The sequence below is a fragment of the Echiichthys vipera genome (assembly GCF_963691815.1).
Source record: "Echiichthys vipera genome assembly, chromosome: 18".
Lineage (NCBI taxonomy): Eukaryota > Metazoa > Chordata > Actinopteri > Perciformes > Trachinidae > Echiichthys > Echiichthys vipera.
Genome location: NC_139843.1, coordinates 14,933,468 through 14,957,991, shown reverse-complemented (window position 1 = coordinate 14,957,991; position 24,524 = coordinate 14,933,468). Strand labels below are relative to the sequence as shown.

At 39.6% G+C, this 24,524-nt stretch overlaps 2 protein-coding genes across 3 annotated transcripts; both read right to left on the bottom strand.

Annotated features, from left to right (window-relative positions):
* Positions 1-214: 214 nt before the first annotated feature.
* On the bottom strand, positions 215-10,300 carry LOC310960686 (tumor necrosis factor receptor superfamily member 12A). Its single transcript, XM_083932448.1, has 5 exons — positions 10,113-10,300; positions 4,000-4,098; positions 3,742-3,885; positions 2,944-2,992; positions 215-1,718 (listed from the first exon to the last, which is right to left on the bottom strand). Exons 1-4 carry the CDS (start codon positions 10,192-10,194, stop codon positions 2,952-2,954), a joined length of 366 nt encoding a protein of 121 aa, XP_083788574.1. The 5' UTR covers positions 10,195-10,300; the 3' UTR covers positions 215-1,718; positions 2,944-2,951.
* A 945-nt stretch (positions 10,301-11,245) lies between these two features.
* On the bottom strand, positions 11,246-24,098 carry rnf40 (ring finger protein 40). Of its 2 annotated transcripts, none has more exons than XM_083932459.1 (20): positions 24,047-24,098; positions 23,404-23,552; positions 23,079-23,246; positions 22,306-22,624; positions 21,673-21,867; positions 21,312-21,433; positions 20,958-21,104; positions 20,556-20,630; positions 19,748-19,867; positions 19,416-19,595; positions 19,121-19,256; positions 18,709-18,830; positions 18,290-18,555; positions 18,056-18,173; positions 17,820-17,969; positions 14,390-14,602; positions 14,166-14,291; positions 13,305-13,445; positions 12,894-12,995; positions 11,246-12,535 (listed from the first exon to the last, which is right to left on the bottom strand). In XM_083932459.1, exons 2-20 carry the CDS (start codon positions 23,539-23,541, stop codon positions 12,359-12,361), a joined length of 3,015 nt encoding a protein of 1,004 aa, XP_083788585.1. In that variant the 5' UTR covers positions 23,542-23,552; positions 24,047-24,098; the 3' UTR covers positions 11,246-12,358. The 2 variants fall into 2 exon arrangements, with proteins under 2 accessions (XP_083788585.1, XP_083788586.1); XM_083932460.1 differs by having other exon boundaries at positions 14,390-14,599.
* Between the last annotated feature and the right edge of the window lie 426 nt (positions 24,099-24,524).

Here is a 24,524-nt window from a genome sequence, read left to right as displayed (position 1 = left end):
TGAAAATTAAACTAGTTCAAATGAATTAAAAGACTTGGAAAATACAATGTGTTTGTTTCTTGTCCATATTCTTCAGAATTAAAGTAAACAAATGTTGTATATCTGTACATATTGAGATGCTTCCGGTGATGTGGGGACGTTCAAGATAAATGTTACACAGCAGATAAATGGAGCAATTTGTCCTGTTTGCAGATCAATTAGACTTGCATTATAATCAGAAGTTGTCAGTTTTATTGTGAAAATACATTTGGTACACAAAGCAGTTTATAAGATTGCATTAAGTAAAAGAAGCCAGTGCATGTACAGTATATACAATAAGAAATAGAAAGCAAGGAAAAAAGAAGCGGAAAATGTTAGTTATTGCTCAGTATCACCGTTAGCTGGCCTGGTGGAAGGTTAACAAAAATCTTCACTGGAGTCCCTTTAAAAATGTGCTTGTCACTCGCAGTTGATGCAAAACAACACTGCAAGGTACTAAAAAATAAATAATATAAAAAATCTAAAAAAGAAAAGAGGAGGTTTCTGTATTTTAAGTCATTCCCTAATGTTGCTGCCACAGGACGGGCAGTTTACCCACAAGCAGACAGATCCAAAATATGACCTGAAACATTGTCAGTCACGTAAAAGACACCAGTAACCACATACTGCTGATGTTTTGAAGACGGAAAACATCCATAACTATTAAAAAAAATGGAAAACAACACCTCCGGCCACCCTGGTTCTCGCTGTTCTCAATGGCTTCAGAATTACAAACCGATATCTTGACGTATATCTGTAGATCTAAAACGTATTGACGGGTCAGAGTTAGTAGGCATAGTTATTGTGTAGCTCCACCTAAAACACTAGGTGTCATTTTCTTCACTACAGTACATTCCTCACAACATTCCCACATGTTAGCAGTTTGGGATTATGGGGTCTAGTGTTTCAAACATCCTGTCCTACGAGCACTGGGACAGTAACGTGTGAATTGTGGGGTTGAGATAGAGAAAAATCCAGCTAACATCTCCTAAAAACCTAGTAACATTAAAACAAACAAGACAATATTGTAATAACCTACAATGAAGGGTCTGTGTTGGCCTCAGGAGACCCAGTAACAGTGAATTTGTACAGTTGCTTTCTCACTGTATCGGGTGGATAAAAGAGCAAGTTCTGGCAGGGACGGAAGCTAGAATATATTTCACCTACTGTAAAAAATAGCTACATTCAAATGGCCTTAATGTGCCTAACAGTACGTCTTACTCACAAGTTTTTTGTCTTTAAGAGGCTGTTGTGGTAAATGACCAGCAGATAGACACCGCCTAACCCCGCTGAATAGCAGGAGATCAAACTGTTACATTCATCGGAGTCCTGCATCCATCCCTCTGAAGAAAGAACTGTAGTTTTTTTCTGTATCAAACCCACAAAGGTCTTCCAAACCAACATCTTATTTACGTGGAATATAAAGGCACACAATATCTGAGAACGATACCACTAATATAATGTTACTATTCCTACAGAGGTGTGAGAGTTGCTCCCTGTGGTCACTGTTGGACCTACACTGAGCGTGAGAACGGAGCACATCTCTTCTCTCAACAGTCTAATAAATTAAAATGGTCCAATTCTGGTGAGGAGATACCCTGCGGTCAGAGTACACAGTTCATGGTCCAGAGGATCATCTGTCCGGCTCTGAACCAGTCGCTCCTTGGTTCTGTCACATCTGTTTCCAGAGGAAGATGAGGCTGTGGACGCCATGACAACCGTTACAGTCACATTGTGTCAAATTAGGGAGAAGTTAAAGTAGATTCACTTTTACGACAAACGGCATTCTTTAATCGAGGCTTTTTCAAGGCTTAAAGGTCACATATCATGCTCATGTTCAGGTTCATACTTGTATTTTGAGTTTCTACTAGAACATGTTTGCATATTTTAATGTTCAAAAACACGTTATTTTTCTTACAGTCTGTCTGAATATACCTGTATTCACCCTCTTTCTGAAACGCTCAGTTTTAGCGCCTGTCTCTTTTGGAGCCCCTCTGAAAAAGTTCTCTGATAGGTCAGCGTTTTCAGGTCTTCTGAATCTGCACTCACACTTGGCCCAGATGATGATCCGTGCCGCGCTTTAGCGTGATTATTAACCGGCTGGTCAGGAAATTCCAAACGAACTGGACTTTAGCCTGAATCATGATTGGGTACGGTACGAATGGATAGTGTGAGTAGACCCTTAGTGTCTCTAGACTGTCATTACCACAGAGGAAGGACTACCTCCACTGTAGTGGCACGCTCTACCTACATATAGTATAGTTATAGTAACAGTACAGAAGTCCTGACGGCTCGTTTAAAGACACAGTTTCTGAATACAGGCTGTGTGCATTTCTCTGTGGATTGAGAGTTGTGATACTTTCACAGTATTTATATAGCACTTAGACCTATTTTGTAATAAAAGAAGACATGGAAAGGTCACATTTTCCAATATGGGACCTTAAATCTGATATGTATATTTCTAGATTTAAGCTGCTTACACCTGGTCCTGTTATAGTTTAAATTAAAATCTGACTTTATGCTTCATCAATTGTAAAAGAACCAAAAAAACTTTGACTTAATTTACAACATTTTGCTCCTCGAACATCCATATTGTTTGTTTTTTCACTAGTATTGGATTTGAACCAATGAACTCGTCTAAAATACCTTCTGTTTTGTTCTATGTAAAATCTATTCAAATACATTTCTTTAACACTACATTGATTTATTTTTTACCTTGAAGATGTGATACTTTTGTTTTTAGTAAAGTCAGAATTGCTCTATAACATTGTTTGTTTACATTAAAATTGATACAGTTCTTATGTACTGTAGGTTAGCAGGACGCACAAACTGGCTGAATTAAATGATATCTACTCTCTTCCATCACAATATCATTTAAATGTAAATTCAAAAACCTTGTTGTGACAAAGTGAAAAGTATACCTACTGAAATGTTTAAGCTTGATAAAGTGGCCCCGCAGTTTCTTCAATGGGTTCTGTGAAAAAGACAAAATGGGCATTTTTACGACGATTGCATATCTAAATGAGGTCTTGAATAGGTTTTTTCACAGCAGACATTGTGACTTGTCACACAGGTGTTACTAATAACAGTAACAATGGTTCTGTTATAGGGCACAATACCAGGTCCCTGAAACTGAAGCAGATATATTCAATTCATTTAATAGTTTGCACATTTGCTTTTCCCACTGTGAACTGTTGAAATGGCTTCTGTGAAAAGACCTATTGTCTCTCAATATACGAAGAGACAATGATCATTTTTGATGGTTTGAGACACAGCTGCACAGGCTTTATACCAAAAAAAAGGAACTGCCCACAACATGCTCAATGTTCACCGACAGTTGATTTGCACCATTGACATGGCTTTTAAAGCATAACTTAACCCCAAAGTAATCTCTGTTCAATAACTCATATGCCATCACTGAGAACATACTGTAGTTTACAAATGGTGTTGCCACCTCTGATATAATGGTCAAAAAATAATTTGAACAGAAAAAAAGTCAATTTAAACACCCATAAAATAAGAAATTGAGGAAAATGTTCTTTTCTGTGATCCCAGAGTATGCAGTGCGAGAAACTTGTATAGATTTTTTTGCATGACAGATTGTGATTTAGAAGACAAAGTGTGTATTTTTTACAGAATATCTATGACATTATATCTGATGCACTTGGAAATGTAAAGCTATAACTGTGACTAATCACATATTTCAAGTGTGAAGAACCTCACCACGTAGAGGCCGTTTGTGTGACTTGCGTCGATGCACCATGACCCCGATAATCAGCGCAGCACCGACCAGCACGACAGCCAGCACTGAGAAGCTGGTGATGGCTGCCAGTTTCCACACGTCGGGCGTCTCATCCACAGATTTACCTATTGGTTGAGCAAAAACACCTTAAACCGAAACGCTGAAAGAAAGGACGCCACTGTATGAATCAGTAACGGCAGGAAGTCATTTACTGTACATTTACTGATCCCCTGTCTTACATGTGTTGCATGATGGGGTCTTTGGGTACTGCTTGCACGATGCACACGGCACACAAACGTCCAAGTCCGTGTTCCAAAACTCTAAACTGCCACACTGACCTGCACACAGAAAACACATCAGAGGTCAATGGTTATATAGTTTTCAGGGCAAAGTATGTTGCATTATTTATGAGAGATATACCAGTAAGAACTTATTCTGACATTTAATAGGCTTTGAAACAGACCAATTTAAAGCATTATAAAACAAAACTCCTATGGGGTTCTCAAAGTTCTGATGCCATTTTAGGAGGCCACCATGTAACTGAAGAGCCCACATAAAAATGTCTCACTTCCACATTAAAGTGCAGTTCTCCACTGAAATAGCTAACTAAAGCTAATGAGAGGAACTTTAACATTATGGCTTTTTTTTAATGACATACTATACTATGACTTTTTATTTAATTTGTAATGACATACTATACTATGACTTTTTATTTAATTTGTAATGACATACTATACTTTGACTTTTTATTTCATTTTAATGACATACTATACTATGACTTTTTATTTAATTTGTAATGACATACTATACTTTGACTTTTTATTTAATTTGTAATGACATACTATACTATGACTTTTTATTTAATTTGTAATGACATACTATACTTTGACTTTTTATTTAATTTGTAATGACATACTATACTATGACTTTTTATTTAATTTGTAATGACATACTATACTATGACTTTTTTATATTTGTAATGACATACTATACTATGACTTTTTTATATTTGTAATGACATATTATACTATGACTTATTATTTAATTTTAATGACATACTAAACTATGACTTATTATTTCATTTTAATGACATACTAAACTATGACTTATTATTTCATTTTAATGACATACTATACTTTGACTTTTTTATATTTTTAATGACATACTATACTATGACTTTTTATAATTTAATGACATACTGTACTATGACTTTTTATAATTTAATGACATACTATACTTTGACTTTTTTATATTTTTAATGACATACTATACTATGACTTTTTTATATTTTTAATGAAATACTATACTATGACTTATTATATTTTTAATGACATACTATACTATGACTTATTATATTTTTAATGAAATACTATACTATGACTTATTATATTTTTAATGACATACTATACTATGACTTTTTTATATTTTTAATGAAATACTATACTATGACTTATTATATTTTTAATGACATACTATACTATGACTTTTTTATATTTTTAATGAAATACTATACTATGACTTTTACTGATGGTAGACTAACAATGGTTAGCATTAGTACACAGCTGTACAGTTAGCTTTCCAAAGAGTCAAATTACATCTGAAGTTCTGTTAATAAGTTTGTTTATCCAAGTAATGGCATTTGAGATAATATTTTGATACTCCTCTCGGTTTTGGAAAGCTGCTTTAACCCACTCATGATAATGAGAGGTCATGTCATATTATCCCATCATATTACCTTTCTACAACTTCCTTCGCTCCTTCTGTCATCCTCTCTGCCCACTGAGTCCAAAAGAATCAACACGAGGTCATTTGGCAAACTATTGCATGGTGTTCATATTTGCACAGTGTTGGTATATATATGGTGAATGTAGGCTCGCCTTCTGAAGCTTTAAGTTGATTTTTATTTGGGCTGCCTCCATGCCTCCTCTGATGCCATGTATCTCTTCTCCTTTCTCCTTTTCTTTTGCCTGATCACAACAAAGTGTACCTCCCAAAGTATACTGTAATTATGCCCTAGAGGAAATATTAAGGGACACCATTTGATGTAAAAAGAAATGCTGGTATAAAATGAAATAATCACAACCAGGTGACTTGAACAGAATATATGAGGAACTCTGTGGCTTTCTTCTTCTCATAAACTGAAATTGGGAAATTCCAACGGGTCAGACTGCTGATGCAACTTAATTGCAAGAGAGAGAATTACTCAGTAACTTCTAGACCATGAACAGGCAGCATGTGAAGAGCAGGATGTGTTTTCACAGAGTGCTTCCGTCGAATTGTTTTGCGTTATGTGTGCATGTGCGTCTTCCAGAGAATAAACCAACACGTCTGTGAGAAGTAAGTCAGTCTGTGGTTTAGGTGTGAGACACCTCTGTGGACACAATGGACAGCTTCATCTCTCTTTTTGGCTGCCAGACAGCTGAACAGTTAAAAGATGTGCATTTCTTCCCAGATAAAAAAAGGAATTAGCCTGGAGATATGACGCAATTAACACTGATGGCAAGTGAAGTGAAGAAACTGTTTTAATAGCGTGTGGCTTTCTCTGCAGGTTTCTGGCTTTGGTTAAGAGGCACGTATGCACCAATACCCCAAGGTCATGCATGAATTAGTGTGACATGAAGCTGAAAAAAACACAATATTACAACACAAAGTCAGCCGACTACAATGAATAAAACACCAGACACGACAAAGTTCCAGATAGCATTATAAGGAAATAGTCTGCAGATTTTCCAGAGATAAAATTATAAAACCTTTCTTCCTCCTCATTGTATCCAGGTTTTTGCATGGTGAAATATACTATTGTATCCACCATTATACCAAGGATCCACCCTGAGCCCAGACTGAGTCATCATTCGTGGTTAACTGTCGTGTTCAAACTGGCGCCTTTTATCACCAATGAAAGCAATATCCAAACTACCCGAGAAAAGTCTGACGCAAAAGTAATTAAACGAATGTGACCGAAACTGTGACAACAACACAAGGTAAAGAATATTGTGACAGCAAGCTGAAGCGCTGACAAATCAACTTTTCAAAACAGTCCAGCTGACAAGATGAGAGAAACTATACCAGGGGTTACGGATGAATGTAACGAGAGGACATCAGATATTTGATAGGTATAGTGACGATAATAGACGTCATTCTTCGTTCAACTGGTTTGATCATAGTGCTGCACATCTTTGATGAAATATCTACAGATATATCCTATCATATCTACACGTTTTAGTGATTTCCTAAATGCATTAAAATAGTAATGGTCTGACACTGACATCCAAGTGAGGTTTACGATATGTTTTCTACTGTTATATAGCCTACTGTTAATGGACCCTGGTGTGCAGGAAGCCTCCCTGGATTTTCATTTTTCTTAAACTCACGGTGTGCAGCAATAACATTTAGTGATTAAGTATTGACATATTTTATAAAAGAGTACTAGTACCATTGAAAAACATATGATTTGTTTAGCTTAAAGTCATAACCCATAAGATTTGAGATACGTTGTTTCTAGTGACCTCTTTGGCAGTAAGATGTAACTGCAGGCGAGCCTGTTCTTTCAGAGCCTCCATCTTGTCACGTTCATGGTCACTATGAGTGACTCTACTTCCAGTCCATCCTCTATATGTTACTTTATATGTTACTCACAGACGTTCCTACTATACTACAAGCTGGCTCAGAAGTCGGATCATAAATTTTGCACCTTGTTTTATGTCTTGTCTTTCGCCTAACATCTTCATGTACTTCAAAAAAATTTTTTTTAGTCACCTGATAAACGCTGATGGTTCCTGTCATCTTGGATTGAAAAAGAGCATCTTGGATAGGAAATAGAAGTCTATATAGAATAACTGTGGAAATATTGCACAATTTTTGCCCTACACGCCTTGCACTTCTAAATTTGATCTCACAAACACGTTTCGTCTCAGGCCAAGGAGCTTATGTCATGAGAATGTCCTTTTTTTCTTTTTCTTTTAAAGCGTCATACAGGCATTGTGGCATGAGGAAATATGTTTCAGTTACACCGCTGCGTCACTAACATGGCAGCTTTCAGTGCTTTCATTAGTGGGTCATACATCAATCACTATTGTTTTAACTCACTCTTTGATAGATAGGAACTTACAGATTGTATCTTTACACAAGAAAAATAACTATTAACTGCAACTGTCAGATAAATGTAGTGGGGTAAAAATTATCAAGCAAGAACCCCAAAATTGTACTCAAGGCTGTGACTAACAATGCTTTTAATTATCTATTAATCGACTGATTTTTTCCCCAATAATCATGCGGCCTACCAAGTATTACAAAAAGTGAAAATGCTCTAAAGCCTGAGGTACTGTTTTCTAATGTGCTTGTTTTGTCTGACAAACAGTCCAAAATGTGAATAGTTTTAAGTGTACTGTCTCTCAGGACAAAGAAAAGCAGAACATCCTCACCAGTGAAAGGGTCAACGCTGGTTCATGTTTGACATGTTTGCAGTACGACTCAGACTGTGAAAACGGTTGACTAACATCTTTTTGGCTCTGGAAGGACCTTCTTGAGAAAATAACCCTGATGATGTCATAGTGATGTCATTAGGGTTATTTCAGCTTTGAGCTTGAGATTCACATTTTGTTTTCAACAGAAAGTCTGTGTTACTCACTGAAGGTTTGGGACAGGCATGTAGGAGACAAGGAGAGTCCGAATGAAAGATGCAATTAAGTTGCATTATGGGAAATATAGTGTTTTTGCAGCTTGACTTTAAGTCCTCTCAGGCTCTTTTTCCAGAGTGTGTCTCTTGTGAGTTCCCAAGCTTTATGGAGTGCAATACTACATTGCTGGAATACCCATATAACAGTTTAAACTCTAATTACACATTCATTTACATGGTTTCTCTCATAATTCACAACCAAAATACAACCAGGAAGAACTGAACCTTAGACTCAGAAGGAAATGTCAGTTTCCATGAGATCCAAAAGCCGACATACCAAATGTGTAGCAGGGTGTATTTTATGGGTCTTTAGCTGGTCACATTACACAGGACACACAAAACCTGTCAACCACTCAGGTCATTATTAAAGCAGCTGCAGCCAAAAAGCACTTCCTCGTAAAAAAAAAAAAAGTCATGTTTGAAACATTTTGACCTCTAGCTTTCTGGCTATGTTACAGCCACATGCTCAGGCCCCAAGAGACTCTCTGTTCTCCACAGCCAGCCCGCCTGCAGAGCCCGACTGACTCATTTTATGGCTGTGGTCACAGCAAAAATGTGTCACAGTTCTTGTAAGTACTTCTCCCGATGACTGCAGACATCCATCACCCAGCGGATCCAGCTGGACTCCTGCTCGAGGGTTCAAAAGGTCACACAGAGGAACTGAACCTCGACTGGTGGTTGACCTCCTTCCAAACTGAAAACCGCGCCTGAGGAGCGGAGTTTTTGTTTAAATCAGACAACAACCTGAAACCGCCGACTCAGTTTCAACCATGTTTCTAATCCTAACTTTAAAGTTAAGCGGGCGTCTTCATGAATGATCCTGAGAGGTTACACACATTCATGAATGGCAACACCTCCATCAGTCAGCATTATACTACTCAGACAGCAGGGATTACCATTTGACTATAACTTTCTAATGATTCATCACTTAAAATCAGGCAAACATGAAAAACTTTGGAGCCCTTTTCTGGAGCAGAAGACCATGGCACATTGCAGCATCTAGCCTGACAAAGGGTGTTTTGGAGTGTGGGGGTGCTGTGTTTTGTCATGAATTGGAAAAGGGGGTGGGTGGGTGTACCAACAGCTGATGGCCAGATGTAGAGATGGTTTCACACGGACAGAATCTAGACCATGCATGTTTTGATTTAAGTGAGTTAAAATGCATTTGGTAACTTTTAAAGCCTGAGGAAATTTGCCCTAACCCGTGTAATTATTCAAGATTTGACTTTGTCAGTGCAATCTGAGCCTGGTGTTCTCCACTGGGATTTAAACCAAGCTTCAGAGTGCTGTGGAAACAAAAGTGAAAAGCTCTCGAGTTTCTGTAAAAATGTATCTGTGAGCGAAATGGACACAGGCAGTGCACCCTCTCCATGTGGCCTGTCCTTCTCATCCAGGGACACGGATGGACGCGGTGGAATAAGGCGATCGGAATGCGGAACCGGTGAGAAATGCAGCTGGTAAAGGAAGCGGCTCCGTAAGCAGACCCACTGTGACTCCATTATAGAGACCAGACCAGCAGAATCCATGTTCACAGAAACAAGGAGACCCACGACAATTTATCATAAAACAAGTGTTGAAATGAAAAAAAAAAAAGAAAAGTTGTGTAATCCTTTCAGTAAAAAATGAATAACACAAAAAGAACAAAACAATGTTGGAATGAAAACGTATTTGACTTACTTCTCTGTGCGTTCACACCATAGACATTGATCAAGGTCGCTATAATAAGTCCGCAGAGCGCGCAGAGAGCGTTTGAAGCCATGGTGTCTGCGGGGGAAAAGCTGCTCGCTGTCGGCTACACGATTCCCGAAAGTTCATCTGATTAACAATCCGTGCTGGGCTTTTGAGCATGGAAAAGCGAGCATCAGAGTGAGTCACCCGGAGGAGTCTGAGCCTTGTTTTAATAGCGCACACACCCACGCTAACAGTTCAACTCCTATGAGTCATTTCCTATGTACTGTACTGCTCGGATTCTCTGTGCGCGCTCCCCGACTCACAGGAAACTCCTCTCTACCATAGTATGCGGTTTCATTTGCCTCTATTCGAGTGAAAGTTTCAATTAAAGCCACCCCAGGTAGTTTCAGTACATACATTTCATATTTTATGGCCACACCCTGCAGGTTTTTTTATCCACTTTTTCTTTTTTTTTTAACCAGAGAGCCTGCGTAGTCTGGACTTAATAGTGTTCTCATTGTTATTACCACGCCTGTCGACGTCATTCTCTCCTCTTTGCCAAAAAACACAACTCTCTGGCGTGAGTCTGGGTCCCATGCACAGCGAGAGGAACAGCAAACTGAGGCAAAAACAGATGACATTCACTAGAAAAAAAACAAAAAGCTATCCGCTTTTTAAAGCCTTTGGGGGGGGGAAAGTCTGCTCAAAGTTAAAGGGAGATAAGCTTTTTTATCTTTGGCCACTTGAATGCAGATGCAAAACAACTTTTGCTTTAGGAAAACTGACATTTGAATAGTGAGTGTCCCTGACTGGAGGGTGGTGTTATTAATGTCTGGGGCTGGGTGTAGCCTGCTGCTGCAGCACAAATATGCAATAACAAAAGCCAGTGGACTCATGCCTGGAGTGCTATCAGGTTGGCCCCTGTCACAGCATTGTCTCACACATTAATGAAGACCATCGCTTTACTACAACAACATCTGTCGCTATGCGGCACACAAACGATCACTAAGGACAAAGTCAAAACTGCTCATTTATTTATGACAGGTTATGCACATTCATACACGTAAACAACTGCCAACCAATCTACTTATTCTTGTTTTTTTTTTCCAACATTAGAGCCAATTCTTGAAGTCTTAACTCATCTGTTCCCAAACGCCTGATAAACCTTTGTTCACAGATTTACTCATTTTCTCTGCAGCCTGGAACTTATGTGCGCAACATTGTGCCTTTCCCACAAGAACTAACGTCAAACAGACGCTAACCAAACCTCCCAGTAAATAGTTCACATCATCCAAACAGAGCAAAAAGGGGTTTCATTGGCTCAATTAGGTTAAAAGCGTGTTGCAAAACAGATGGTTTTGTACTTTACTGTCACAGCTAACCTTTAGGAAAGCAGTCTAAGAGGAGGACCTGGAGCAGCACAGCCCACTAAGGACACCCATATGAGCTGACTTTCCACTGCAGTGATTTCATCAGTAATGAGGCACTATAAGCTGCAGATGTTGTGTCAAACTCTCCAATAGGAACCATGGCAACAGGATGAACACACACAGAGGACATTGCCCAAGGTGATCCAAACACTCCTGTATGTGCTGACCGGGTGCCAAACTAGCTGACGTCTCTCAGGCATTGTTAATACTATAGCCTAACCAAGGAAATTACACAATTCTGGCTGTTGTACTTTATATATTAGAAACATATTTAGTTTTACGCATGCAGTCATGGGGTCTGTAGAGCATGGTTTCTTTTAATTTTGAAATTGAAATTTCAGCTTCAACGTTTTGATGGGATTTCCAAAAGCCAGCAGGACAAAACAAGTCACAGAAACACTTGGGTAAGATCAGCCATATACCACCGCAGTTCCAAGTTTTTCAATACATTAAAAAAATAGTTATAAGTGGGCCCAGTTCTTTAAAAAAGAGGATGTTTAACATGGCAAGGACAGGAAAACAGAGCAGCTCAACATGTAAGAATATCACTGTGCACAAACAATTATTAACTACAGCACAACACTCAGTCAGATGTGTCCCTATCTGTTTGGTCACCAATAAATCACCAACTGGCAATGATGCGGTAAAACAAGTCTTTCTGAAGAGAGACTAAAACAGGGAAACATCTCGTTCGATATCCCCAAAATGTCTGCCTCCGAATAACTCTTCAGTTTCGTAAGTCTTTTCTTTCTTCTTATTCGTTTCTCTCCTTTGGTTCGGTCTACTGTTTCCTCTTTTTTCGCTCCTCTGTCTCTCTGTAAATTAGGTGATGTAGATGCGGTGAAAGTCGTTGGCTCCGAAAGCACAGTTGCACTTAGGGCACTTCCTCTGTCGGGTGTCATAACGCATCTTCAGACATTCGTAGCAGAATACGTGGAAACATTTAGTGAGCACTGTCTCCTTGTCTCGTGTGTTGCAGCAGGGGCAGCGCAGCTTGGCCTGGGGACAGATAAAATACGTTATACGTAGGTCAAACACTGACTTGCCAACAAAGTTATTACCTCTATCCATTGTATGGAAACGCAGCTAACACTTGAGGGTGTAACAAGTAAAGCTTGTCGATCTCCCCAGATCGTAGTATTTCTGTGAAGGTTTGAGCTCACTTTCTGGCCCATACTTACAAATGGAAAACAGCCATATCAAGCAAATTAGGTGTAGTCATTTGAATTAGGGCACATTACTTCTACAAGCCAGAAAGCTGTTTGTGTTTTTACAACTCCCTCCCTCCCTCCCTGAACAGAGGTGGATTAAAGCCATATATTTCTCTGCATTAAAAAAGCATTGCTCTCCTCCTGACCTTGTACTGGTTGATTTCCTCCTGCAAGATCTCATCAGCATCAGAGTACACCTCCACCTTCTTCTGTTTCTCCAGCTTCCGTCTCAGCCTCGACAGATCCTCCTACAAGGCGGCAAGAGAGCAGTTGTCAAACAACAGGGTTCCCACATCTTCTTAAACATCAAGTTATAGGACTCTTCCGGTCCCATTTCTGATTTTTGCCCCTTTTTTATTAGAGCAGCTGAAGAGTGACAGGAAATCAATGATAAACTAGATTAAAAACCGAATACCTAACACACAAACGAATAGTCTATTGTACCCCCATGGAACAAAGATTCCTGGTGTGATCTTCCAATCAGAACTTCATGAGCAATTTGTGAGAGTTCAGAAAGAGTTGGGAGTGATAATCCCCAGTGCTGGAATACAACATACCTGTGCTCGTTTCAGGTTGCTGCTCTCCCTCTCCCGGGCGGTGCGGTTCTCAGCCACAGAGACCTGGATCTCCTTAAGCTTGGCCTGCGTGTGCTCCAGCTGCACCTTCAGGTCCTCTGCCAGCTGGGCAGCCTCCACTGCCTGCAGCAGGGAAGGAAACGGACACACTCAATAAAAAAAAAAATGATGAAATTTGTGAGCTGTAATGTGGTGGAAGTACAGTAAGCTTGGATAAGACTTGACATTCTGAGTTTAACTTTAAAGATTCAGTCATGTACCAACTTAAACGACCTATTTACTGCAGATTGTGTACATTTTTTCCTGCTGACGACCGTTTTCCACAACATGCCATACGTTTTAGACTCTCTTCATAGCTTCCAGACAACTAACTGCTGGTTTCAGTTAAAGTAAGCAGCTCCTTTTGTTGATTTTCTGTTCTGTTTAATTTTACCGTTATGCCTGTTCCTAATATGTAATGTGAAAAAAACAAGAAGAAGAATTCACGCACAAGACGACCTCATTAAATGTGCCCCAGTGAACAACTGCTGTCTTGACTGGTATATGGGCACTTAAAAGTCTGGGAACCTGGAGAGATGGTAGGTTTAATTGGCTTACGATGCAGCTCGTTAATGCAATGTTTTGTGGAAGCAACATCACAAATCTAGGATGTTAGAAAGAACGTTTCACGAGCACCTGAACACACCGCAATGATGTGACGTGTGACTTTTAGTACACTCTATTATCCAGATAATGCTGCTGTGTTTATATGTAGGAACATCTTGCAGCAATTAAATCATCCGGTGAGTAAGAAAGCTTAAATGCAAGAGTTGTTAATATAATGGATGGCATCTTTCTCCTCACCTTTCTCTTGTTGAGTTCTAGTGCTTGTGTCCGGACAGACAGCTCTTTTTCCAGAGCAGCTAGTGTGCTCTGGAGGACACCCTCTTTTTCCTCTAGTTTCTGCACAACCAGCAGCTGGGCATCCACCTGGAGCATGACGGCATCAGTAACAGTCAGTACTTCAGTGCCCTGACACAATAAAAACCATCAATGCTGCATTTCCAGGTTAAGAAGTTACATGTCACCTGGGTTTTGAACGTGAGAACCTGGTCGGCCAACTCCTCCTTCTCCTCTTTCAGGAGCTTGTAGATCTGGTTAGATTTGATTCGCTCACTCATCAGCTTAAAGTTGGCGTCATCCTTTTCCCGCAACTGCTGCAGCAGGCGGCTGTTCTGCTCCTGCATGTCCTCGAAGGCCTGGCCTGTAACATCCATCTCACTCAGCAGGGCTTCCTCCTCCTCAAGAGACAGAGGAGTCAGGGATCAAAAAACAATGAAGATACAGTGACAGAAACCGTCTCCAGCTGGTAACTGGAGCCACCTGAACTACACCACCTGTAGTCATTCATATAAAAGAATGTGTTTTGGAGGTTTTAAGTTATACTTCCCCAACAGTACAATGCTTCTTTCTAGATAATGTTCTGTAGTCACAAAAAAAAGACCATTAATTTCTTTTCTTTTTTTTACAGATGGAAAAATGAATCGCCAGCATCCACTCTTCATAACTCCTTCATTATGACTTCTACATAAACACTATTTAAAACAAACAAACACACAAGCGTCTAATCAGCCTAAATCAATATTACAGTCCAATCTCTTGATCTGAAGGTGCATAAATTAAGTGCTGTCGTCACATTTCCTAATCAGATTAATTACATTGCACCTTAATTGGCCTGTTTATCACTATGCAATTCAAGGTTTATTCATACCTGGTTTGTTTTCTGTGCTGCAAATGTCGCTATATAATTGGACTCGTGCTTCATTTTGCTTCACGCTGACCACTTAAGTACCATCTGGGGCCCATAAACAAAAAGTCATATGATCTCACAAGTTGCTTGTTTATTGGATAGTTTGGGACAATCTGTCACCCTGCAAAGTTACAATTGTGGCAGCCAGAGACCGAGGAGAACAAAAAAAAACACACCTGAGTCCAAAACAGTTTAGTTGCTTTACTTTAATTAACCAGATAAGAAGGTAGAAATTAAAGGGACAAAATACATCAGTATCAGCCCAGACTGTTTTGCCTTCTGTTAATTATGTTCTGCTAGACCTCCCAAGCATGAGGAGCGGCAAGCTTTCAGATCTCACCATCTGTCTCCTTTATGCTCATAAAATGGTATGGAACAACAGTTAAACAACTTAAAACACGGTCATAACACTGTAATTTCCTGTTTCTGATTTAATTACAGCCCCAGTGCTAAATGAAAAGAGACCTGGATTTTTAGGTGGTCTGCGCGTAGTTGTTTGCTTCGCACCAGAGGTCTCTGGCAACCCAAACTGGAAGAGTAAACCCTCCTTGGGTGAAGATAATATGATTCAAATTAAGTGATAAGCCTCTGACTTCAAGATTCAACGTAGCACTGAGGTCAACAGTTTAATGAATACCGTGACAGTGTCGCATTATCTAATGTGGGTGTATCCCCTATCTACGCAGCTCAAGTGTTACAATAACGATGACAGTACTTAACCAACATTCGACCCCAGCCAGTTAATGCCTTTATTTTTTCCATCTCATCACTGTGTACTTGTATCCCCTCCGTTGTCTGACGTGCTAATGAAATTCCATGAGAGTGTCTCAACATTTACAAGACAGCAGAGCCAAGTGAGCTCAGATCTGACAGTGTTTTACATACTTTGAATTTATCAGGATGCCCAACCCAAAAGAATTGCATTTATCATTCTTTTCCCTTTATAGCATCCAATTCCTTCTCTCTGTTCAGACTGCAGTGTAAATCAATTTGTGCTGGTAAAAAACAGACAACAAATAGAGAATTAAATAACTAGAATGTAATTACGTGGATTCTTGTATTAAAAGTTTACGAGAATTATGCTAGCAGATGTTTGTGTAAGGACCTTTTCCCTCTTTTCACCAACACTTCGGCCAGTCTTATAGCTTTCAAGTAAAACAGATATTTCAGACACGAACAGCAGACAAAAAAAACTATATTAAAAACAAATAGTTAAAAAGAGAAAAATGCAATTATAAATCAGGCTAGTGAAGTCAATCTGATCAGAATCAGTCCAGGCCACTGCGACAGCTTTCAATTCCTCTTTTGTTGTCTAAGATTAGGAGATCCTCTTTTTTTAGGCAAATGTGATAATCATTGCACTACTTTCATTCTTAACACAGCTGGCTTGTTTATATTCACATGTGGTGCTGCCCCAAAGGTTTAAATCTGACATTTCACATATTGGGCTGACATCTCATGTCTCATTTCATGATGATCTGACATTTTTAATACGTTTAAAAAGAGTGGAGGGGTTTGGATTTTATCAATTTATATTAATTAGCTGCTATGACTAACTTAAAACAATATGCACATGAATTTCACTGCATACAGATCTTTTTTTTTTAAAAAAAAGGTTACAGACTGAGATTATTAACTCATTATCTTGAGAAAACTAAAGATTGTTTCCTCTTATGACTTATGTTAATCAGAGATCAGCAATGCCGTGTAATAAAACCAGCCTTAACTCTATTTCAAAATAAAAACAAACAACTGTAGTACACCCATATACACAGACAGTTATGTTAAATGCATTCAAACAGTCCAGATCGAGCTGACGGGATTTTTACATAATTTCAGAGATGTCCCGGCTTGGGATCAAGTATTTCTATTCTATTCTATTCCTCAACACAAATGCCATTGTCAGAATTAATTATTAATTATGTTAGCAACCCAAACATTAAAGAATAAAGTAATTTACCTCACAATTTAGTACCATTTTCTTTTCCATTTATAGGTGAGACACATACATATTTTTGTGGACATAATTCAAGTGATTTTATTTCCATGTGTCTATACTGGTATGTACCCTTTGTTTACACTAACTTTACCAATAGACTGACTGATTCACTACGTCTACCAGCATAAATCACTTTATGACAAAGAATAATAGAGAACCAGAATTTGTAACTCAGATTACCTCCTTCAACAGTTACCTACAATGCTGGTATTTTTGAGGACACGAGTCTATGTGCAAAATCTCAAATTGCGGAAAAAGCAGCTTCTGCATGTCTGTGTGTATAAGAGCTGGTGTTCTGGTTTGGATTTTTTTTTTCTCCATCCAAGTTTGTTTGGTTTTATTACCATGCGATTAAGCCCTGAAAAAACCAACTAGATAATAAAAGAAAGTTCTATATCATTCATTCTCTGTATATATTTGTTCATGTTTTACAAAGGGTTTAACCTGAGCTAGGCCATACATAATGATAGCAGTCATATCAAATCCATATCAGGTTAGTAGTATACAGCAGTTAAAAATAATTATGTATTATCACATATTATTTAAATGCAATGATATCGGATGAGTTGTTGGTATTGGTTGATGAGCAAGTTCAAAAAGTGGTATTGGAACATCTCCACATTAAAGTGTAACACATGCTCAGCCTCCTGCCTGAGTTGACACTTCACTCACAAGCTCTCATATGTTTGAGAGAACAAAACAAACATACCTGTTTTGTGGCAGCGAGTTTCTTCTGCAGATGCTCGATGGTCTCTTCTGCCACTCGGATCTTCCTGAGAGCATCTTCATCAGCCAGCTTCTTGCTTTCCTTCCTCTCCCTCTCCTCCAGCTCTCGAACTCGCATCCTCAACTCATCCACCTGGGGTGGTCGGGATACGGGTTATGAGATGCAAAAAGAAATGTGCAAAAGTATGACGGAAAAGACAAAGACACCACAGAACAAACCTCAGCTTTAGATTTACGTTCAGCTGCCATGAGCTGCACTTTGTCCCTCTGCTCCTTTGGAGCCGACTTGTACATGTCCAACAAGAGCTTCATCTCTTTCTGGGACTCCTGGGCTTTCCTGATGGGTTCAACAAAGAGAATACTTTAATATTAGAAATCCCATCAGTGAGGTTAGTTTTGTGTTGCTCAAATTTGATTTTTAGAAAAGTGGACTAGAGCAGAAGAGGGATGTACTTGAGTTCTACTCTGAGCATCTTCAGTGTGTCAGAGTCCTTCCTCTTCAGCTCGTCGCTGCGCTGCCTCTCTCTCTCGCGCTCCCTTTCTCGTTCCCGCTCAGCCTCTCTCTCCCTCTCTCGCTCACGGGCCCGCTGTCTCTCCAGTTCCTTCCTCCTCTCTTCCTCCTCCTCCTGGTCTTCATCTTCGTCTTTCTTTACGTCGATGCTGTCAGTAGTCGACTCCTCCAGAATCAGAACCCCCATGTCGCCACTTTGACAACGCAACTGTTGACAAAGCAAAAAATATTTTTTAAGAATTACTTTATTTTACTCATAATAAAAGTGACTTTGGTTAGAGGAAATGTATCACTGCTAATTTTTCGGATGAATTAATAAAAATCGAATTAATAACATTCATCTGTGAATAACGTCATCTACCTTATTAATCTCCATCTGTGTTTCCCGCAACTTCCTCTTATAGCGCTGCACATCACCTTTCAACTGCAGGTTGTGGTTCTGAAGACTGCTGATTAAGTGTCGCATCTCCCTGTTGATTGGTCCTGAGAGAGCAGAGACAAAGGATGAGGGGCTGATGTACAGAGAGCACAGGCAACGTATGGTTTTGGTTTGAGTCTTCATCATTATCTGGTGAGTGACATAAGTTACAAATGTGAGTATCATCATAAAACTAATGTAATCACCAACCTGCAGTGTATAAAATAATAATCCATCTCTAAATACAGGAATAGTTTTACAAATAGTACACTATATATTATTGTACCATACCATCGCATGATTTCCCTTTCTTCTTCTTAGACATGCTAATGTGAGGATGTGTTTGGAAAGGTACCTGCTTGCTCGTTGGCTGCCAGGTTCTGCTCAAACTCGATGCGCAGCATCTCATACTCTTTGCGCACCTGGGCCAGGGTATCCTCCAGCTGGATAACCTCAGTCCGCAGCTTCTTCTGAAGTGACAGCTCATCACTCTGAACAGTTGAAAACAGTAAGACAGTGTTGACAACTTTGCAAAGCAGACTAATAAAATGAACATGTGCATATGCATAGGTTTAAATTGCTAGGACAAATATTAGTAAAGACAAATTCAATTTTTTCTCAAGAGATCAACTTTGATCTATGAAATGCACCTCCATGTGCTCAATCTGTCGGAGGTGGGCGTTCTTGGCTGTGAGCAGGAGAGCCCGTGCCTCATCCAGCTGGGTTTTCACCCCAAGGGACTCATTGTACAGCAGGGAGAACTGGGACTGCAGACATTTGTACTCTATAGTCTCCTTCACAACCTCTTCTGGAATATTCCGCAAATCCATCTGAGAAATGACAGGGAAGGATGAGCATTGGAAGTCTGTTACCATAATACACTGGCCCAAAACTATACTTTCAGACACAGATTTCAAAAAAATGGTAACACTACCAGGTGTAGTATTTATTCTTATCCAACAACCAGAAATTATATCTTCACCTTGAGCTTCTCACTCTCCCTCACAGCCTCCTGGAGCTCCACCTGCAGTTTCTCCAATTCTGCCATGCGGCTATTAGCCAACTCCTGGTTGTGCTCCAACTCTGCATTGAGACTCTCAAACTATAGATAAAAACAAAGACAATGATAGAGGAGATGATTTTAGCAGAGAGCCGTGGTGGTGATGCAGATGTCTTTGCATAGTAGTTGTGTTAGCTGTGGTGCAGCCTATAGTATTCACAGCGGTATAGCTCGGGAGCTGCCGTCAGACGGCAGTCTGTCCCAGCCTGTCACAAAACGAGGCTTTGGGTTCGTCAGTTACCGACGCTGTGATTATAACTTGTAGCTTGATGTTTAAGACGCTGCGGGAGCTCACGTGATTGTGTTACAGTGCTGACGGCATCTGACGGCATCTTCTTACAGTGCTTACATATTGTTCTCGTCTTATCTGTCTGTTGCCACTTATCCACTTACATATGGATATGGCGAGACATCTGGTAGCAGTCTGGAGCCCTGTGTGTGCTTCAAGATTCTCAAAACTAGTAGAAAGACGCTAAGTCATGTGCGCAGTAAAATCTGGTCTGCACTAATCATAGAAATTAACCGTGCAGCTCCAGTTCCAATGCGCATGTGTCATACCCCCAAAGCACCGCCTTGGCCTCCTCGGTTCTACGCAATTCACGTGAATGACCCAATCAACCTAGAAAACGGTGATTGTCGCAGAAAAACGACATGTTTGCATGAATGGTTATGTAGGAAGAAAAATACGTATGTCACATACATATAATTGCAAAGGGATGCGATTGCTCACCTTCTGAATGTTCAGCGTTATCTGGCCTCCAGGAAGTCCACCTGAGCTGCCTGTGCTGCTGTATCCAGACTTCAGCTACAGAAAGCAAACATAGCAGAACATGGGTTACAAAAAAGAAAAAAGAACCAACAAGACAGAAATAATACACGGCACATAACACTATGCAAATCCTGAAACATTACTCAGACAATGTTTATTTCTTTATGTTGGCTGATGCAAAAAGTACCACTCCATCAATGCACGCATTGACAGCGGTATGTGCATCAATAAGAGCAGATGGCACGACGTGCAATGATGCATAGAACCTTATCAATAAATGAATATGCCTTGTGGACAGATAAAAAGCACATAGACACACTAAAGAAAGGCCAGTTGCACACAGACATTTTCGTACAAACTCACCTGCTCCATGGCTTCTGCAAGATGTTTGTTGAGCTTTTGTTCCCTATTGCGGAGTTTCTCAATGTCCCACTGCAGATCCTCCACCGTCGTCTCCATCTCAGACACTTTGGTCTCAGAGCTAGTCACCTTGTCCACTAACTCATTGTACTGCAAAAATGGCAAAGACATGAAAACAGCTGTGTCATTAGTGAATTATACACCAAAGTCAATAGCTACATACACACATATACAAACATATTTTTATTTTCTCATTCACATACTCACTATTTCAGACAAACACGCTCATACCCACACACAAGCCCAAATATTAACCGCACACGCTGACACCCACAGACCGTGCAAAGGACATTGTACCTCCATGGACATCTTATGGTGCCGGCCCTGCAAGAGAGTGGCCAGGTCTCGCAGTCGACTATTCTCCTCCAGCAGAGTGTGGTTCACGTTGACGATGTCAGACTGACTATCTTTCTCACATGCTGTCAATGAAGATAGTTGTGCCAAGTTAGAGTCACTAAAAGGTGGCAAGAAAGCCCTGCTTACATTAATGTAGACCAACAACTCAGTGATGACATATGTAACTTTTATTAGCAGGTAATTTATTTTATCACAGGATATGAAATGTTCTACAGGTGTTCCTCATTCTTATTTCTATGTTTGCTTGTAAATGGCTTATCATATATGAATGTATCAGTAACAAGCCTATCTCCACAATTACCTTGGACCTGCTTGCACATGTTGTCAATGCGGCTATGCAGCCTGTCAAAGACACAGACCAAACAGGCAATTGCTTCCTTGCTGAACTGCATGCGGTCTTGGAGGTGCAGGGTGAGCTCCTCCTCGCTGCTGTGCTCCAACGTGGCCAGGAAACCTTTGGCATTATCACTTAGGGGAGCAGGGGGCGGTGATGCATCTGAACAAAGTGAGAGTTGGTTATGTGCGTGGTTGGTTTAAATCAAATTTTCTTCAACCTCTTCAGTTAGATAACATTTGCATTTTTTAAGTTCTCTTGACATTTAAAATCATACAGAAATGGACGAGGCAAATACAAATAGCGCGTGAAATTCTACAAGCATTTTGCTATAAAAAGTCTACCAAAAATTAAAAGGGAAGCTAAAACAATTGCTCTCTTCACACCTACTTTAAGATAATTTCAGATTCAGTAATATTTTTTCTGTCCTCTGCCTTTTCCTTCATTTGTACAACCGGTGTTGTCACTTCGAGTTAGCCAAATTCTAATATAAAATAAGGTCAGATAACAGATTATGTCCGATTATAGCTGTTTATATTAAATGTACCCAGTGATGGAAACTTTGTAGAAATCAGCTTGGTGTGGAAAAACTCTGCTTACCTGTTGTTGAGTCCTGTGGTAGCTCCGTGGGTGTCAACAACTCTTCTGGCCCAATAGGCGGAGGGGGCTGCTTCTGCTCTTCCTGACGCTCATCCTGACGATTATCCTGCGGCTGTAGCTGCTGCTCTGTCGGCTCCCCTTCGCTCTGGGCCTCTGGTAGTGGTGGTGGAGGCACAGCAGAAGTTGGTGAGGCCAGAATGACACCATCTTCCTCCATTGGTGGGGGTTCAGGGAGAGGTGGCGCAGGTGGGGCAAGGGTAGATTTTACCGGAGTGTCTGGCTCAATACGTTTGCGTAGAATTTGTACATTCTCGTCCAACTGCAAATCAGAAACACAGGATTAAAAAAACATTGCCATAAGTATGAATGAATTGATGACTGAATTAATCTTTATTGTCATTATACAGGATGTGTAACGCAACTTCATTCTACTTATCTCGGTGTTAGACAGACAAATAAGAAGAAATAAGTTTTAGAATTTAAAACTTATTTTAGGATATTTTCTGGACAACAAAAATGTGATATTTTGACTTTCATAATCATGGTACGTCCATCGAGCACAGTGCAAATCTTTGCTCAATAATAAAATACATATTAATATTCTGGTTAAAGCAGACAATTAGATAACATTTACATATGTTGTATTTGATGCTGTTAAACGGCTGGTGACTTTGACAGAAGAAGACCTCCCTAATCTTGCGTTTACATGGACATTTCTGAAATCAAATTCCAGCTCAAAATGGGTTATAATTAGGCCAAATGTGAAGAGGTACCTCCGACCAGTAGCGGTTGACAATCAGCAGGGTGGTATCATCGGTGGCTTGTCTCTTCTCCAACTTCTCAATTTTCTCTCGTAACTCATCCTCCATCGTCTGTCTCTGCTCCAAACGCTCGCATAGCTTCTTATTCTTAAACTGGAGGACCTTCATGTCCATTTCCTCCTGCACAGAATAAATAAAAACAACATGGTGAGGACTGTGCGAGATTCTGAATGTTGTTTAGTAAAATATTGATGCTACAATGTACAAGTCACCCTGGTGTTATTGTTAGCAAATGGACTATAAATGGTGACTTGTGTGTAAACGCCAAATGACAGACCGTAGAGGAAACTCCAGCTATGCGTATGGGCTCAATGAGAGTGGTGGTGGTCTTCTCCTCTTTTTTGCTCTTCTTCTCAGGTGGGCCAGGGGGGCTGTCCCCTCCCGAGGGACGTTTTCCTCCCCCAGCGCCTGACATCTTTCTTTCTCCTGCAAACAGATCAGACATGACATGAAATATTTGCGTTGGTGCAGCTTTAAGAAACTTTTGATTAGTTTGCAAATTGAGAACTCATTCATTCATTTAATGACAGCTAGCAACTGTTTTAGCCTCGCATGAAAAGCGCAGGGCCACTGGCGTTAACGGTTTCTGAATACAGCTCTTCTGGTGTTCATAAAAATATGTTCCTGAACCCTTGTATTGACTGTTAAAGTGCAAACCGTTACCTGAAAATATATCGACCCATTTTAATTAGGTATTTCTCAGACTAAAGAGCATTAGCAAGCTTGCTAAGGCTAGCTATGCTAATGCTAACGTTAATTATTCGCTAAACGGCGATCTTTGTCCGGCGTATTTAATGACTGGTGGTCGCCATTTTTTATTTACGAACAACCAGAACATGCGTGATGTATTCTGCAAATAAATAACTGCAAACGCAAATAACGCTATAAGCCGTTTCCTGGAAAATAAGAACGTTACAAACCTTCGCACAGAGCAACTGAAAATGTAACTCAGTGCATCCAGAGAAGCTAACGTTACAGGAAGTGACGACTATGCACTTCCGCAAATTAGTTTTTTCATTTCATCAATATTTTTATATTATTATTTTATTTTTTTAAAACTACATCGGTGAGGTAAAGTGTAGCTGATATATAATAATAATAATAATGATGATAATAATAATAATAATAATAATAATAATAATTATCATCATCATCATCATAATGAAATGCCCCCAATTATATTTTTTTCTCTCAAATTAATAAAGTCTTGAAGAAAAGCACAAAAAAGTATGTTATTATAAAACACTTCCCCACTGTGGCAACTAACTGAAATTAAACTGTATTAAACCTGGTATGTAAAATAATGTTTTTCTCCTTACTATTGGTATTATAATTCTGTTCAGAGTGTAATTACTTCGTATCCATTCTAAATCATGCACAACAAAATGTCTATCTTTG